The sequence below is a fragment of the Corapipo altera genome, unplaced genomic scaffold (genome assembly GCF_003945725.1).
Source record: "Corapipo altera isolate COAL_440 unplaced genomic scaffold, ASM394572v1 57, whole genome shotgun sequence".
NCBI classification, from domain to species: domain Eukaryota; kingdom Metazoa; phylum Chordata; class Aves; order Passeriformes; family Pipridae; genus Corapipo; species Corapipo altera.
Genome location: NW_020884905.1, coordinates 8,403,698 through 8,419,600, shown reverse-complemented (window position 1 = coordinate 8,419,600; position 15,903 = coordinate 8,403,698). Strand labels below are relative to the sequence as shown.

General features: G+C 45.0%; 1 protein-coding gene across 14 annotated transcripts in view; it reads right to left on the bottom strand.

The window, feature by feature from the left end:
- The window catches only part of DOCK7 (dedicator of cytokinesis 7), a 95,066-nt gene that overhangs the window by 78,643 nt on the left and 520 nt on the right, over nucleotides 1-15,903 (bottom strand). For all 14 annotated transcript variants that reach the window (XM_027651749.1, XM_027651750.1, XM_027651751.1 and 11 more), the window contains exon 2: nucleotides 7,600-7,705. In XM_027651749.1, coding sequence (XP_027507550.1) covers nucleotides 7,600-7,705 — 106 coding nt within the window. The remainder of the gene's footprint in view (nucleotides 1-7,599; nucleotides 7,706-15,903) is intronic.

Sequence of the window (15,903 nt, the reverse complement as noted above, 5' to 3'; positions counted from 1 at the left end):
AGATTAACATTTCAAAGCTGAGCCCCAGCCTTCTCTCAGCTATCTCTGGGTCTCCAGGGCAAACAGTCACTTCCCTTGCTGAGCAGTCAGGAATGCAGATGGCCTGTTCTTGTTGTGGCAAAATCCTGTCACCCTTAAAGGGATACTGGTATCTCAGGGAACAGGAGTCAAAGCTGATGTACCTTAGGGAAAACTCAGCATAAATCTGAGAATACAGGAAATATGCTAAAACCCACAAAATTTGCAGGCAGGTTAAAGAAGGTAACAGTTTGAGAAATATACCTGCTAAACAGAGGTATCAGATTTATTTTTAAGTGTGAACTACAGGCAAGTCAGTCTAAGAGGTTTTGAAACATGAGCAGTGCAATATTAACACTGACAATGCTTAAGTAATTAAAAAACATGTCTTACTTGCATAAATTACATTTTCTTTCAACTAAACACTCCAAAAATAATCCAAATAGATCCAAATTCAAAGAATCACACATTTGTCTACTGACAACCCTGCATTTCAGAAAACACATACTCCTCATTTCAAAAGCCTGGTGACTGGTGAGCACAGAGAATTTCTGCATTTAATTTTCTGGCTGCATTTATAATATGTGAAAATATTCAAATGAACCACGGAGATTCCTAGGCAATCTCTACTTTCCATCAACCACAGACAGCTCCCAGCCCTCACCAAGAATGACACCTCCCCAGCCATAAGTGCAGTCATTACCTCCCCACCGCCTCTGGAATGTAGTTCCCTATCTCCTGCTTTGCTCTGGCTCTTATTCCTTCTTTTGCATGCTGTTCTGAGAGATGTAATTACTACAGAAAATAGCTGATGAAAGTCCTTCATTTCAAATTGCAAACGTGCCTCAAAATTGCTGTACGTGTTCTTTGTAAAGGCAAAACTTGTTTTAGAAATTATCTGAAGCCTCCATTTTTAAGATCGGAAAATATTCAGTATTAACTTCTGGATTTTTTTTTACAGACTGTGAGAACTGCACTGTGTGTCAAATTCAGGTACTATCATAATGCTTGAATTAGAAAAAGTGTCTAATAAAAGGAAATGGATGTCCCATCCCTGGAAGTGTCCGAGGCCAGGTTGGATGGGCTTGGAGAAACCTGGTCTAGCAGAAGGTGTCCCTGGCTATGGTAAAGGGTGGAATGAGATGAGCTTTAAGCTTCCTTCCAACCCAAACCATTCTGGGATTCTATGGAATATTTATAAATATATCTACCTAAAGAGGGATCCTACACGTAACTAGTAACAGCCAGTCCTAAAACCAGTGAGATGCTTTATGTACAAATATTGCCAGGTTATTTGCTATGATAACTGGTTGCTAATGTAAGAAGCCATTTGGGTATAGAAATATTAATATTAATCAGAGATTAATTAGTTATCTGGGAATACTAAAGCAATTTCTTACCAAACCCAGAAAGACATGAGTTATGCCTCCAAGGATGGGTAAGAAGAAAGACAAGATCCTTGATGACTAAGAATTGTGTAATTTCACCAAGAGTGTTTGAAGAACATGAAGACTTTGACACAGAAAACACAAGTGCTGAGATTGATCTCAAAGAGTTGACCTCTGATAAATTGTGACAAAACTGAGAGCAGAAGCTGAGACAACAACAAAAAAATGAAAAAGCCAAACAGTTTGACCAGAGACTGCAGAAAAATCACAGACTTCCCACTTTTGGCAGACATATTCCATGGAGATGGACCCCTCTGGGCCCTTGGCGTTCACACAGGCAAACCACGGTGCCTCTGAACCGTGGTAACCACGAGCATGGGTGCTCCTCTGAGTGGGAAATACTTGGCACAGTCACATCTCAATTATCCACGGACAATTTATCCACTGCATGGATGGATTAACCACAAGACACAGGAGGACGCTGGCACTGGTGTCACGTAGAGCTGCCTGTGCCCTTTAGTGGCCTTGGAAACCTCCAGAGACAGGACAGCCACAGCTTCTCTGGGCAACCTGTGCCAGGGCCTCAACACTCTCACAGCCAAGAATTCCTTCCCTTTGTCGGTGGGAAGCCATTCCCCCTTGTCCTGTCCCTCCAGGCCCTTGTCCAAAGTCCCTCTCCAGCTCTCTTGGAGCCCTTTTAGGCCCTTTTAGGCCCTAGGGGCTCTGAGGTCTCCACAGAATCTTCTCCAAGTTGAACACCCCCAGCTGTCCCAACCTATTTATTAACAGGCCTGTCACAAATATTTGATTTAAGTAACCAAAATTACTTGGTATAATAACATTTAGTTAAGATTATTTATCTCTGTTAATACATAAACTGTTTAAGTTATTGCAGAGACTGAACAACCTTTCAGTGGACACCACTCACCAACTTAACATCTAAAACACCTCTGCAATATGGCTCACTGCTGGTTTTAGCAACAGTAGGGAGCAGTTTTAATTTCCTGAAGCAAATGCCTCCCCCAGAGCAGAATTAACTGTGAGCAACCCCCAATGGGAGGAGCAGGGAAGAGGATGTGAATGCCTCTCCCATCCTCCCTTGTCTGATGAGGACAAACCATTCAGCAAGGCAGGGCAAAACCTCCAGGAAATACATATAATGGGAGTCACTATTAAGCCTTCATCAGCTCTGAGACAGCATTAAGACTTGGCTCGGTTTCCTTTTCATTTTAGTGATTTTGGTGATAAAATTACTTGGCTCTGAACACTTCAAAACGCCCTTTTCTCTGCCACATGAGATACTGTCATGTTTTCCCTTGCTGTGCTTCCCATTCACTTGCACAAATTATCTTTTCTTCTTCTTTTAAATTATGTTAAAATAAACAATGAAAATATACAAAGGAACCTATATTCTCTTATTGAATAATTAGATGCTATCTTTGAACACACAGCCAAAGTCTGACATCCAATAAATCCAAGACAAAGCTTCAATTAGCCCAGATAATGCCCATAAACCCAGCAGTGCTTTACAAAGATATGTAAATGTCAGCACCTTCATTTTGCAGGGAGAAAATAGAGCGCTGAGAGCAGACATAGTCAGATCACATCACATCCATGAATCCAGACCCCTTTATTCCCAGACTAATCAGTATCTCTTATAACAGTGTTTCTTTACATACTAACATTCAACTGTGCTGTAATATACATTGACAGACAGGAACTATTACTCCCAATCCTTTGGAAACAGCTGTGATTTTTCTGTCAAACAACTGAGTATACATTCACTCTGCTTACTTGCAAGTTTTATGAAAAGCTGCTCTTCTAATTAAAATCACAGAATCATTAAGGTTGGAAAAGTCCTCCAAGATCATTGAGTCTAACCTTTGACTAAATACCATCTTGTCAACTAAAACACAGCACTGAGTGCCACATCCAGCCATTGAAATATGCCTCTAAAGATCTAAAGAAATTGAAAAAATAAGACGTTTGAAGATCTTTAAAAACTGAGGAAATTTTCTTATTTTAGAAAAGAAAAATAATCAGGTTTTGGACAATAACCAAAAACATCTCAATTATTATCTTTGGCACTCAAAAGTGAAAAAAAAATCTGAGATTTTATAAGTCTTTATCTAACTTATAATAAAAATATCATTAAGAAACAAAAGTTGCTGAATGCAGAACAAGACAAAGAAACAGCTGGGCTCCAACTGAAGAGAGGTCCTGACACCCAATGATTATTTTCTGTTCTGTGCCAGCATCATCTGCCCTCATGAAAGGACAGCACACGCACAGAAAAAATGGACTATGAGTCTGTTTGCAGATACAAACCAAAACTCTGCTCTTCCTACACCACATAAATTGTGGCTGCCCCATCCCTGGAAGTACCCAAGGCCAAGCTGGACAGGGCTTGGAGCAACCTAGTCTAGTGGAAGGTGTCCCTGTCCATGGCAAGGGATTAGAACTGGATGAGCTTTAAGGTCCCTTCCAACCCAAAGCATTCTGTGTTTCGGTGATTCAAAGTAGCACAACAAGCAGATATCAAACATCAAACCAAGGTGTGCACGCCAAGACTGAGAGAAAGCTTTAGCTTCCTCAGTAACTCTGCTAAACTCTGACAATCCACAGTCCAGCTTTATCCAGGTAAAACTACTGCAGAAATCCACAGAGAACAGTCAGGCTTTGGCCATGCTGCAGCATCCAGCAGGGAAAGAAATGATGGCTGTAATACAGTGAGCTGACAGAGTTAACAGGCACCACAAGGAGCTGCTCAACAGAAAGAGTAAACTTGGAAAGAAAAGAAAGTGGTTAGTCACAAGGGATTATAATGGCCCATAGTAAACAGTCCGGTTCATCAAACAAACAAAGCAAATTCCCCATCCTGCAAGATGCTGGGGAATTCTCTGAAAGGAAGTGCAGCCTCTCTGCTTTCAGTGCATTCAGTTAGTGGGGATTCATGGTGAGAAGCACCAGCTCCCACGAGGGAATACTGAACCTCTGGAGGCATCCAAGATGAGCACAGCACATGGCTCACAACCCAGAGCACAAACAGTAAGGTGCAAATGCACGTTCCCTTCACCAGTGGGTTAAGAGAGACTTGCAAAAGTAACTTCAAAAAATAAACTCTCCCTCACGTAACTCTCAGAGCTCACCAGCTCCTCCTTCTCATCAACAAAAACTGTCAGTGCCTTCTGTTCTGGATTGAAAAAATAAAAGCTCAGAGCTGCAGGGACTGTGTCCTGCCAGGAGTCGCAGCTCCGCACGTTAGGTTACACGGAAAAAGCCTTCAGAGGCCTTGGACCTGTGTCTGGGGTTTGAGGAATGTGCAATTAAAATCAGCTGCTCCTAAAGTGGCAGAAGGGTGGAGGCTGGCAATAATAAACTCATTTGAAAGCAGTGTCTTCTCCCCAGCTCTACCAGATACCAAATTAGAAACACTTCTGGCAACATTTTGTCTGCTGCTTGTGAGGCAAAAAGGAAGAGACTTGCTAAATTTCAGCTGACAGGCTTTTGCATTTTTCCCAGGTTCAGCCACAGGCACATCTGTGGAGTGAGGAATGTCCCTGCACTGGCTTCAGTGGACAAGAAACAAAAGGCCCAACCAAGCACGGTCCTGAGGGCTCTTCATTCACAAAAACATCCATTTCTCCATAAAATGTCTTTGTTGGACTCCCCGTAATAAAGACTCTCCGACAAACTACCAAAAGCAGCTGCTGGTGGCAACTGTCAACAAGGAATCAGTGCTGACCCTTCCTGAACCAGAATTATCTCACCACAATGAGCAAGATGGGTATGAGAGACCATGTCTGCACTGTCATTTGGAGTCATAGAATCATGGAGTATCCTGAGTTGGAAGGGACTTACAAGGATCATCCAAGTCCAACTCCTGTCCCTGCACAGGACTGCCCCAGGAATCCCACCATGTGACTGAGCATTGTCCAAACACTCCTTGAGATCTGGCAGGCTGGAGTCCTCCAGTTCCATGTTGTGCACTCAGCAGTGCTATGTGCTGCCACTGTGGACACACTCAGGTGAAATCCAATCACACAACACTAAGTATCCACACATTTTAGCATGAATTTCCTATTTACTCCCATACCACGCACCCTACTTTAGGCTTTCAAACCAGTGTGGCTACACAAAGCTGAACCTTTCCAGAGCAAGCACAGCTTCACAGCAGCAATGCTTTCCCTCTGCAAAATGCTGATTATTAAACCAGGACAGGCAGGCCCAGTAGATTCTGACAGATGCCTAAGGGAGGGAAATTAACCCAAAATTCAGACAAGCGAATCTCTGTCGTATTGTGCAGCCTCAGGATATAGACTCATGACTTAACTAAGTAGACTTTTCCTCCAGACTATCTCCTACAAACCATCACTCTGTGTTAATTGTGCTTCTGCACAGCATCTCTGCTCAGCACCAAATTTAATGTGACAAACCAGGAGCTTATCGCAGCAGCCATCACACGATGCAGTTTGATAGGAGAGGCTCAGAGCCTGCTTCCAGACAGCATGACCTTTTCCAGCATTTTTATAGATTCTTGCATATATTTACCAGAAAACACCACGGCAATGGTATAATGAGAGCTACCAGAAGTGAGCAGCACTGTGACCAGCAAATCTGATCCTGCATTAGGAATTACACAGGAAGATCAACAGGACCAAAGCCTTGAGCATGAACATTTCGGATGACGGCAGAATGGAAAAACCTTAGAAATAGGAAGACAAAGTGGAAGAGACAAATCAGAGCAAAAGGAGGTGATAAAAGGAAAAACAGTGATCAAAAACACATGAGATACACAGAAGCTTATGGGATGGACATCCAATGGGTCCTCAAAAGCCAGCGTGCATTCCTCAGCTATCCACTGCTGCAGGGAAGTGGATTCAATGACCCTGAGTGCTCCATCCAGTCCTACACTGCTAATAGCACAGGTCCCTCCCTATTCTAATGCTGGATTATGCAAAAGACCATCCAGAACTGCCAAGTCAGGGCTTTGCATTATGACTCCAGAGCCCAGCAGAGCTGCTGTGATAAGGCATTAGCTGGACACGCCGCTCTCATTAACCTCCTCTCCGTGCTCACTCCCCACCACGCTGGGCAAAACCAGCCTCCTGCTCTCCCTGCGTGAGCTGTGCTCACACAGCTGATGCACCGGACATGACAGGATTTCCAGCCCTCCTCAATCCCCCATGCCTCTGGCACAGCCTGATCTCCTCAGAGACAAAGTCTCTGCCTGTAGTGAAGTCATTCTTCTAAGCCAGAGGTCAATGTGGAGATCCCTTTTGAGGTTACACCAGCTCCGAGGACACGTTTGTGCTCCACAGGAGAAAGGTTTAACACATTACATTGGACACAGAGCAGAACATCAACTGAGGAAATTACAGGACCCTTCTCCAAAGAGAAGAACTCCTGTAAACTCTCAACACTTGTACAGACTATTAAATGCAGGGCATATTTCCAGTCCCCCCTGACCTAGTCATCCCTCTTTGAAGAAAACGAGATGCTGTAATATTTGTTTTACAAGTTGACTGCTGCAAAAGAAACTGCTATGACCCAAAGCAACAACTCAAATCAAACACTTCCAAAAATACAGTTCCAGTCTGAAAAAGTTTGCTGTGCTCTTGGAACGTTTACCACAATAAATTTTGAGGGTTACTGGTAGGTCATGCATGAAAATTTGACTTCGGAAAGGGTGATTCTGACAATGTAACATAAATTTTAGCTACTCTTGAAAGTGGACTGTAAACTTGTAAGTAAATACATGTTCCTGAGGAATAACAACATTCAACTTGCAAAGTAACATTTAAAATACCTCAGAAGAGTAGATGAGTTGCTGTGGTCCCACTCTCAAGAGTGACAAGAAAGACAGGAAAACAGCAGCCTGAGTACACAAGCTTGCAAAGAGCTCTCCACGGAGAGAACCACACACACATGGAATTTAATGCCCAGTCCAGGCTAACATCTGATCAAGGGAGCTCCCTGTCCTACAAAGATTCTGCAGAAACACGAATTTCCATGCCAACTGATTTGCAACACAGAGACCTCCAAAAGTAGTGGGGTTTGCATGGAATTATTTCCCTCTGTTATCAGAACCATTCAGATCAACAACCTGTCCGTGCTGCAATTTCTTTCCAAATGGTAACCAGAATAACTGTGCAGACCTTCTCCAGCCCTCCATGTTCCAGACATTACTTACAGTGGTGTGATGAGAGACGCTGCCTCCGATGTTGAGGTTTTTGAGGAGCTGTGGAGAGCCTCCATACTGTCCCGAGATCTGCTTCCTGACCTCCGCAGCCACAGTTCTGGAACAAGACAGGGACAACATTATCTCTGTAAAAGACTCACAACGAGGATGATATATCAGATATGCTTCACAGTGCTGCTGGAATGAAAGCAGTGTGCTGGTTGGAACGAGGGTGTCATCGGCCAGTAAGAACAGATCCTGCATAATGAATTCCCAGGAATCACAAAACTCTCATATGTACACATTCTTAACAGTAATTAATTTTTTTTTTCCTTTTGTGAGCTGCTCTTTTGTGCACATCCGTGGCAATAAAATACCTGTGACCCTAAGCACAAATTAACTTGTTCCCAGCAGGCTCTTTCCAGTTCCTACCAAGAGCTCTCCTCACCCCTTAACGGTTCCAAATCTGGTCACACAGCTGCTCCTTTACTCTGCATTTTCAATCCTTGCTTATTTTTGGGTTTTGCAGTCACAGTTAGACAAGGGACCAGGAAACAAATGACTGGGTCGTACAAAAAAGTGTTTCCTTTTTCATATAGGAAAGGTAGAGGTGGGACTATGGTGCCTAGCAGAGGGGACACTGGCTAGCAGGTCACAATGCCTTGTGGTCTCTGCCAGGAGAATTCCCATCACTGGGCAATTTTCTCACCAGGAAGGAAAAACACAGAGCAGCCCTTTCATACCTGGAGGATGAAATCCACACTGTGTCCCTCTGGAGTTTTCTACTTTCCCCAAAACACCACATTGTCACTGCTAAGGCTGAAAACACAACAGGTAGGTAAAACCACCTGAAGGAGGAAGGAAGAACAAGGAAGAGCACAATAGGAATGGAAATCTGATGGTCAAGGACTGTCTTAACAAAGGTCCAGCCCTACCACAGCCATCCAGACATCCATCCTGTAGCCCAGTGGGAAGCTGCAGCTCCTCTCAGCAGGGATAGCAAAGCTTCTGAGTATGGTGGAAATGGTTTTGTTCCAAAAGCACACCAAAACACCATATTCCTTCCACAAAAAAGTGTTTTGCTGAAAATCTGCTGACTACCTACAGGACCTCACACCATGATGAGAGTGCTGCTCTCTAGGAGACAAAACAAATTTATTTGTAACGAACCCACTCCCCAATCATCATTCACCACATTGCAGCACTCCCATCCACTCTGGCTCCCAGAAGGAATTACCATCTCCAAAGAGACACTAACCAGTCCATAAGACAGATGAAGAGGCTGCAAGGACACAGGTGATTATTTTCTGCTGTATCAGTGATCTTTGTAGGAGCAGCATCATGGCTGAGAGACTCCCTCCTGATCTCATCAGGGGAACATGCTGTGTGTCAGGATAGCACACAAGCTGCTAAAATCCTGTCAAACAGATGGTTAAACTGCCCCTGAGCAAAACCTTGACACAGGGGTAGGCTCCTGGCTTTGGGATTGCTGGTGGGCAGGAATGGAGGCAGCTGGAGGCAACTGCTGTCCATGGAAGAGAAGGGAACTCTTAAGAGGGAACTAGCTGGGACAACCAAGGCTACCACAGAGAGCGGATGTTTCCTCAGGCCAGAGGATGGGCATAAGATTAGCCAGAGGAAGCATTACTTTGTCTTTTCAAAAAAGTGGACTGCAGAAGGAAAAAAAATAAAGTTTTACATATTCTGGCTGCAAGAATTCATTTCCTTTGTGTTTGCCTTTATCCACAGGAGCTGATGTTTTCACTTCTGAAGGGTGGTTTCTGAAAACGGACTGAGCAGCTCCTGCTGTTGACAGACAATATCAAGGAAAAACCATCTCCCTGCTCCCACCACGTGCACACCCACACTCACAGACACACACGTGAGGACAAACCACACGTGCTGCTGGCATTTGTAGGAAAATTTGGAATGTATTAAAATGGCTGCTTGGCACGGAAAGCACTGTGCATGTGTGGCTGATGATTTAAAAGTTTGCCCTTGGGTTGCAGACAGGCTCTGCTTTAAAGCAGACTCTCACTCGGTGTGTTTTGTGTCACTCCTGACGATGCACAGAGAGAGAACCCTGGCAGGAAAAATCAAAACCCACATTTCGCCACACAGCATGACACAGGAAAAACTACCAATCCTTCCCCATTTTCAAGAGACGTTTCCAGATGGAAAGTACAGCTAGAAGAGGAAATCTGTCCTCAGCTGTGAGACCACAGCCGTGCCTGGCCCTGTTACTCAGTGCCTGCTCCTCATGAACCCAAGACGTGCTCTGGGATAGACCCCGGAAGGGTTCTCCATCCTTCCTTCTCCTGCCCGTTGGGCTCAGCTGGGAGCTGTGCTGTGTTTGAGGCACAGCCTGTCAATACACTCCAGCTTGAAGCAGAAACAAGCCCAGCTGCAATCCCTGTTGCTCAGGGGCACTGTGAGTTTGCACGGCTGTGACTGCACTGCCCGACATCATCACGGCTGAGAAGGGCATTTGGTGCAATAGAGGAAGAAAGGTGGCACAACAAAAGTCTGGCACTGATCATCCATGGTGCTGCCTCATTAATAACCTCACTGGATATTAAAAATTGCCCTGAAGCATGACCACAGAAAGTCAGAACTGAACCTCCAATGGGTTTCACCAAGACACCATCATCATTCTCAAGTCTTAAGCACTCCTGCCTCTCCACAAGTACCAATCAAACTTCTCCCCATGTGAAGCAAATAGATACTGTCTAAACCTCAAAATTCCTGAGTGGAGTCTGCAGGACGTACTACTACTTATTCCAAGCCCGCCTGCAGTCTAATCCACAGCTCACATTGTCTCCTTTCTGTATCACTGCATTCACAAAGGTATTGGACCCCATTTACCTACTGGAAAGCATCATGTCTGACATTTAGCAACCATCTTCTAATGTAATCTGATCACTAAATGTATATATGTGTAATCTATACCCATTTGGTTTTGTGCCAACATTATCAGGTTCAATAGCTCTCCTCCCACTCCTTCCCACTTGCCAGGTATCCCCTCCCAGCCTTCCTTCTGAGCAAGGGCAGAGCCTGCAACAAGCTTTGGGCTCCCTTGATCGCCCTGATGGCTCTCCTGTGTTTGCTCCAGTTGGCAATCACACCTTTTAGCAGATGTGCTTCATCCTGATCACTCACTCCACACAAGAAGCAGAACCTTTGTACAACCACATGAGAATTTTCCTATTGAGAAAACACCTCAGCTGACTACTTTTAGGGCTGTTTCCTTACTGCTTCATCACAGAGGTTCTCAGTTTCCCTAAAACTAATACCACCTGGTCTAGTGGAAATTGTCCCTGCCCATGGCAGAGGGCTGGAATGAGGTGAACTTTAAGGTCTCTTCCAGCCCAAACCATTGTATGATTCTATGAACACACTTGCCTTCTCCTCCTCCTCAATTTCCAAAGGTTGTTTGTCCATGACAAACTATTCATGACTAGTAGTTCATACTATACTATAATCCTGAACACCATTTTTAACCAGAAGAAATGTTGATGTTACACCAAACCCAATCAGAAAAAAAAAAAAAAATCAAGTTGGTAGAGCAGAAGAGCCATTAAAGCTTTGATAATTAAAAGGACAAATAAAAACCTGCCTCCTTAATAACTATCCAATATTCAACACATAACCTGGGATCCTCAGACAAACATTCCAGTTAATTACAGCCCACAGCCTCTCGAATGTGGAAATGTTTAAAGTACATCTTCCCCAGTCACTTCCTTTCTGACCTTTTTCACTGGTTAATTATTGTGTGTGCATTGGTTCACATAGAAAAAAAAAAAATCCACACGGAAGAGGAAAAAAATTCCCCTTGGAACTGGTTTCTAAAGGAAAACAAAACTGGTCATTCTCAAAGTACTCTGAGCTGCAAATACCAAAATGAAACCATTTGTTTGCACTCCCATAGTTCTTTACTACACACAGAAACGATTTCTGTTTCTATGTGGCCTGCCTGGTCAGAACCAAAAATTGTTCCTTCTTTTTTTAATTTTTTTTTTTTTTTTAGCTTAAGCCGTGCACTGGAAATATCAGTTCTTTTTTCTGCCTTCCCAAAAAAAGGCTCCCCCAGACCTGTCTGGTTTTGCAAACCAAGGTTAAGATCTCTTCCCTTTCACAGCAAAGGTGGGTCAGGACACAGCCTCGGGATCACTCACTGAGTGATTTGAGGAAGCCTCTCTTCTCCACAGCCCTCCCCACTTGGAAAAAGCAATGCGAATTGTTCCCGCTAATTACAAAACTGTTACTCCTGCCTGTTCTTCATCTTGTGTGTCACGTGCAGGCACTGCACACTCAGGGACCCTTTGCCTCTTGAGAAAGACAGCCTGGCACAGTGAGGCATCTGTGCAACCAAAGCTGCCTGTTCTCCCTCAGAGCAGAGCAAAGCAAACTGTATTTACACACAGTTTGCTTTTTAAAGTGAAAGCATCACCCTCTGCTCAGCTGTGTAAAACTGCACGTGGCTGGAGGCATCTATCCTACTATACTCAGTCACTGAGCTTGGATCTGAATTCCCAAAGCCCAGTGGCACTGGCTGGCTGTGTCTGTGCTGCCACTGCAGTGAGATGACCTGTCCCTCTGTCCCTACGTGCTCCACCTGGGCTCTCCTGCCTCCAGCCCTGCTCCATGCAGGTGAGTCACCAGGTAAGAGTTGTGGTGGATGAGGGAACCTGCTCCAGGGAGAGCTCTGCCCTGGATTCATCCTTCCTCCTAAACCCGAGGTCCTGTTTCCTTCCCAGTGAACTCCCTCCCCTTGGAGTGAAAAGGGTTTGATTTACAGCTGAGGAAATATTCAGCCTGATCCTGACTGCTGCGGGGTACGTGTGGGTTCTTAAATTAACACAGATGAGCAATAAGATATTCCCTTTTTCTTTACCATTGATTAAAACAGAAAACACCACGCAACACTGCCTGTGGTGTTCTTCTGATAATATTTGATTATTGAGGCTGAAACATCACCCCTGGGCTGCAGTGAAGGGAATGAGCTCCCAAGATACCCGACTGGGAAAATCACGACAGGACGGGATTCCGCAGGAGATCAAAGTCACATCTTGGACTAAAAAAACCCAACCACAGAACGAAGCAGCTCTGTAGCACAGCCCTGGAGACCAAATGCTGCCCCTGCCTTCTCCCTTGCTTTAAGCAGTCAGAGATTTTCTTGGGCTTCCCAGAGCGCCACCGACTCCCACGAGACATCCAGAGTGGCTGAACAGGGCCAGCCAATGTGACTTCGGGAGAGAATGGGAAAGGGCTGCTCTGAAATTTCTGCTAAAAAATCCCTTCACTTATCCATGACAGTGTTGTGACTGCAAATGGCACCAGGATGTGGGAAGAGAATAAGCTGTGATGAATATCCTGCTGTGACCACAAGGTTTCTGTCCCAATTGGGTGCTCCTGGAAGACAGTGACAGATCTGTTCTTGGTTTCAGTGGGTGCAGGTTTCACACCTGGGGCTGGGCAGAGGTGGCTGTCAGCCTCCCCAGCACATCCTACAGGCAATACAAAAGGGCTCTAAATGATCATAAATGTAAATTTGGCCTTCCCAAGTCTCCTTTTACAGCATTCCATCGGTGTAAAGGGAGCTGCAGCAGAAATAAGCTGCTCATTCTGAATGTAGTGACATAAGTGTTTTCCCCTCAATTCAAATCCATAAAGACAAGGAGCTGTGTCTGCTCCAAAAATCTGTCCATTTACAATGTAAGAGCCCTGGATGATGGGGAATTTCCAAATCACTGAATGTCTGTCAGCCAGGGCTCTGCTGAAGATGTTCCCAACCCCAGGCAGCCGCACCTCATGGCACTGTGGGGTTCCTGTTCACACAGAATCACCTCAAAAGGGGCTGGACCCACGAGGTGAAAACAGTTTTCTCCAGACTCCATGGAGAGCTGGGGATAGGAAAACTGAAAATTCTCAGCAAGAGAATGCAGAGTAGTGGTAAAAAAAAAAAAAAAAAAAAAAAAAATCACACTGTGGGCTTTGTGTGAGGCTGAAATGCAGCAAAGCAGAGGGTAAGCCAGGTGTGTTGTTCAAGTCAGAGGAATCCTCTTTAACTGTGGAATCAGTAAAGGAAAAACAAAACTCTTTTCAAGGCAAAACACTTCCAAAATGGTGATGGTCTGACCAAAGAAGCAGTTCTGGATTCCCCAGATAACCCAATCTCAGGATGGTCCAAGAGCAACAACAAGGCACTCAGTCAGGGGCTCGGATGAAAGGTTACATGAGTTTGTCCAATATGCGTTTGTTGTGTGATGTTTAAATGGTGATATTTCTTCTTTTTCTGTATTTGAACTCTAAAAAAACATGCACACCTTTTCCTCTGCCTGCCCCTGGAAAGACTGGAGTGCTGTGACACAACATGCTTCAATTACCAGGACATTCAGGAACACAAAACTGACCTTTTTGGTGGTGGGGCTTCCACATTCCATTTCTCTGCCAAGTGGCCCCATACCCAGGAAATGTACTGGGATAATGCAACTGGGAATGTGAACAGGATGCAGGTGACGGGGTGAGCGCTCGGTGGGGACAGTGCAGAACAAGCCCAGAGGCGCCAGACACAGCACAGAACACCCAGTCCTGCTAAGAACAGCTTTAAACTGCCAGAGGACAGGGTTAGATGGGATATTGGGAAGGAATTCTTCCCTGTGAGGATGGGGAGGCTCTGGCACAGGTTGCCCAGAGGAGCTGTGGCTGCCCCATCCCTGGAAGTGTCCAAGGCCAGGTTGGACAGGGCTTGGAACAACCTGAGACAGTGTAAGGTGTCCCTGCCCATGGCAGGGGGTGGAACAAGATAATCTTTAAGGTCTTTTCCAACTCAAACCAGTCTGGGATTCTATAAACCTGCCCCTCAAGAATAACACAGTGCCTGTTCATTTTTTAATGAAACTTCTTAATGAGTGAACTTCTGCCAGTGCGGATCCTGCCTCCCAGTAACCCTCCTCAAGTCCCCCAAACACCACACAAACCGAAGAATCAGTAAAGTACCTGTGATGGCCAAAGATCAGGCTAAAAACCTGTTCTGCTTTAAAGCCTTCTAACAGAAGACCCAGCAGGACCTAATCATGAAGATACCTTGTAAAAGACAGGATTAAAAAGATATTTTGAAACTGTTGTGGCAATCACTGATAGCCCCTCCCCAGTATTTAAACACTCAGATGCAACGACCAGGCATGGCACAGCACTGGCATTCTGAGTGGACCCTCAAAGTGCAGCACATTGAAGAAAGCTGGTAAATCAGAGCTGTAAGACCACATCCTTGGTCTTTCCAAGGAACCGGACAGCCTCTCTCATGTTTCTTTTTCTACCTCTAAGTAACAACCAATTTAGAAACTTGCAGCTGTTTGGTAGGTAGGACAAAAGGAATTTAACTTCATGGATCTGAATTACATCCCACTTGAAGCACAGACTATCAGGCAAACCAAGAGCAGCACCAAGAATAAGCCATGTCTTATTCTTATTTCCTGTGAATAAGACAAATACTATGTCTACCTCCATGAGTAAGCCAAACCGGAGGGCAGAGTGTGAAAATGGGACAGATCTATTCTCCTTTAAACAATGGAACTGGGGAGGGCTTCCAGCAGCCACCAACACAGCTCCTGGGACTTCCATATGCTGCTTGTTCAAATCCCTTTTCCTCTGAAATAGTCACAGCAGCACATTCTGTGACAGCCTGAGAAAGGCAACAGCCCACTCTGGGCACCTCTGGGTACACCATCTCAAGTTTCTGCCTTCACAAGCACTGCACGTGCAGCCCATGCACCAGGAACTTGAGGTTTCTCAGAATATGGCACTACAACATGGGAAATCCCAGAGAGAAATACAACAATCTTACAAATAAGTGTAAAAGAAAGAGTTGAAGATGCAGCTGCCTCATTGCAGACCACCCAGGTCCTTCTGCAGCCACAGGTGAACCACATGTGTCACAAGGCCCACCTCTGCCCACATACACACACTGCTGCCCCTTGGCTGGTTTGAGAACACATGGAGTGGACTGGGGGAGCCCAAAATGTGCTCAGAGGTGGCACATCTGTGCTTACAGCCCCATGAACTCACTGCACCAGGCAGGAACACTGAGCACCACAGTGGTCACCCCAGGGCCATTTTATTTAACTTCCTGCCACACTCTGACGCTCTCACTTCTAGCCTCGTCTCTCATGTGACCATTTCTATGACTACAATCAAAAAGCAGGAAAAATAGTCTGGCAGCAAATCCATCTCTCCCCATTCCTTGATCTGCCACGTTAACCCCTGGCTAGTGCACACCAAAGTCTGCAGAGAACCAGGAGAGAACAATGTTTTCAG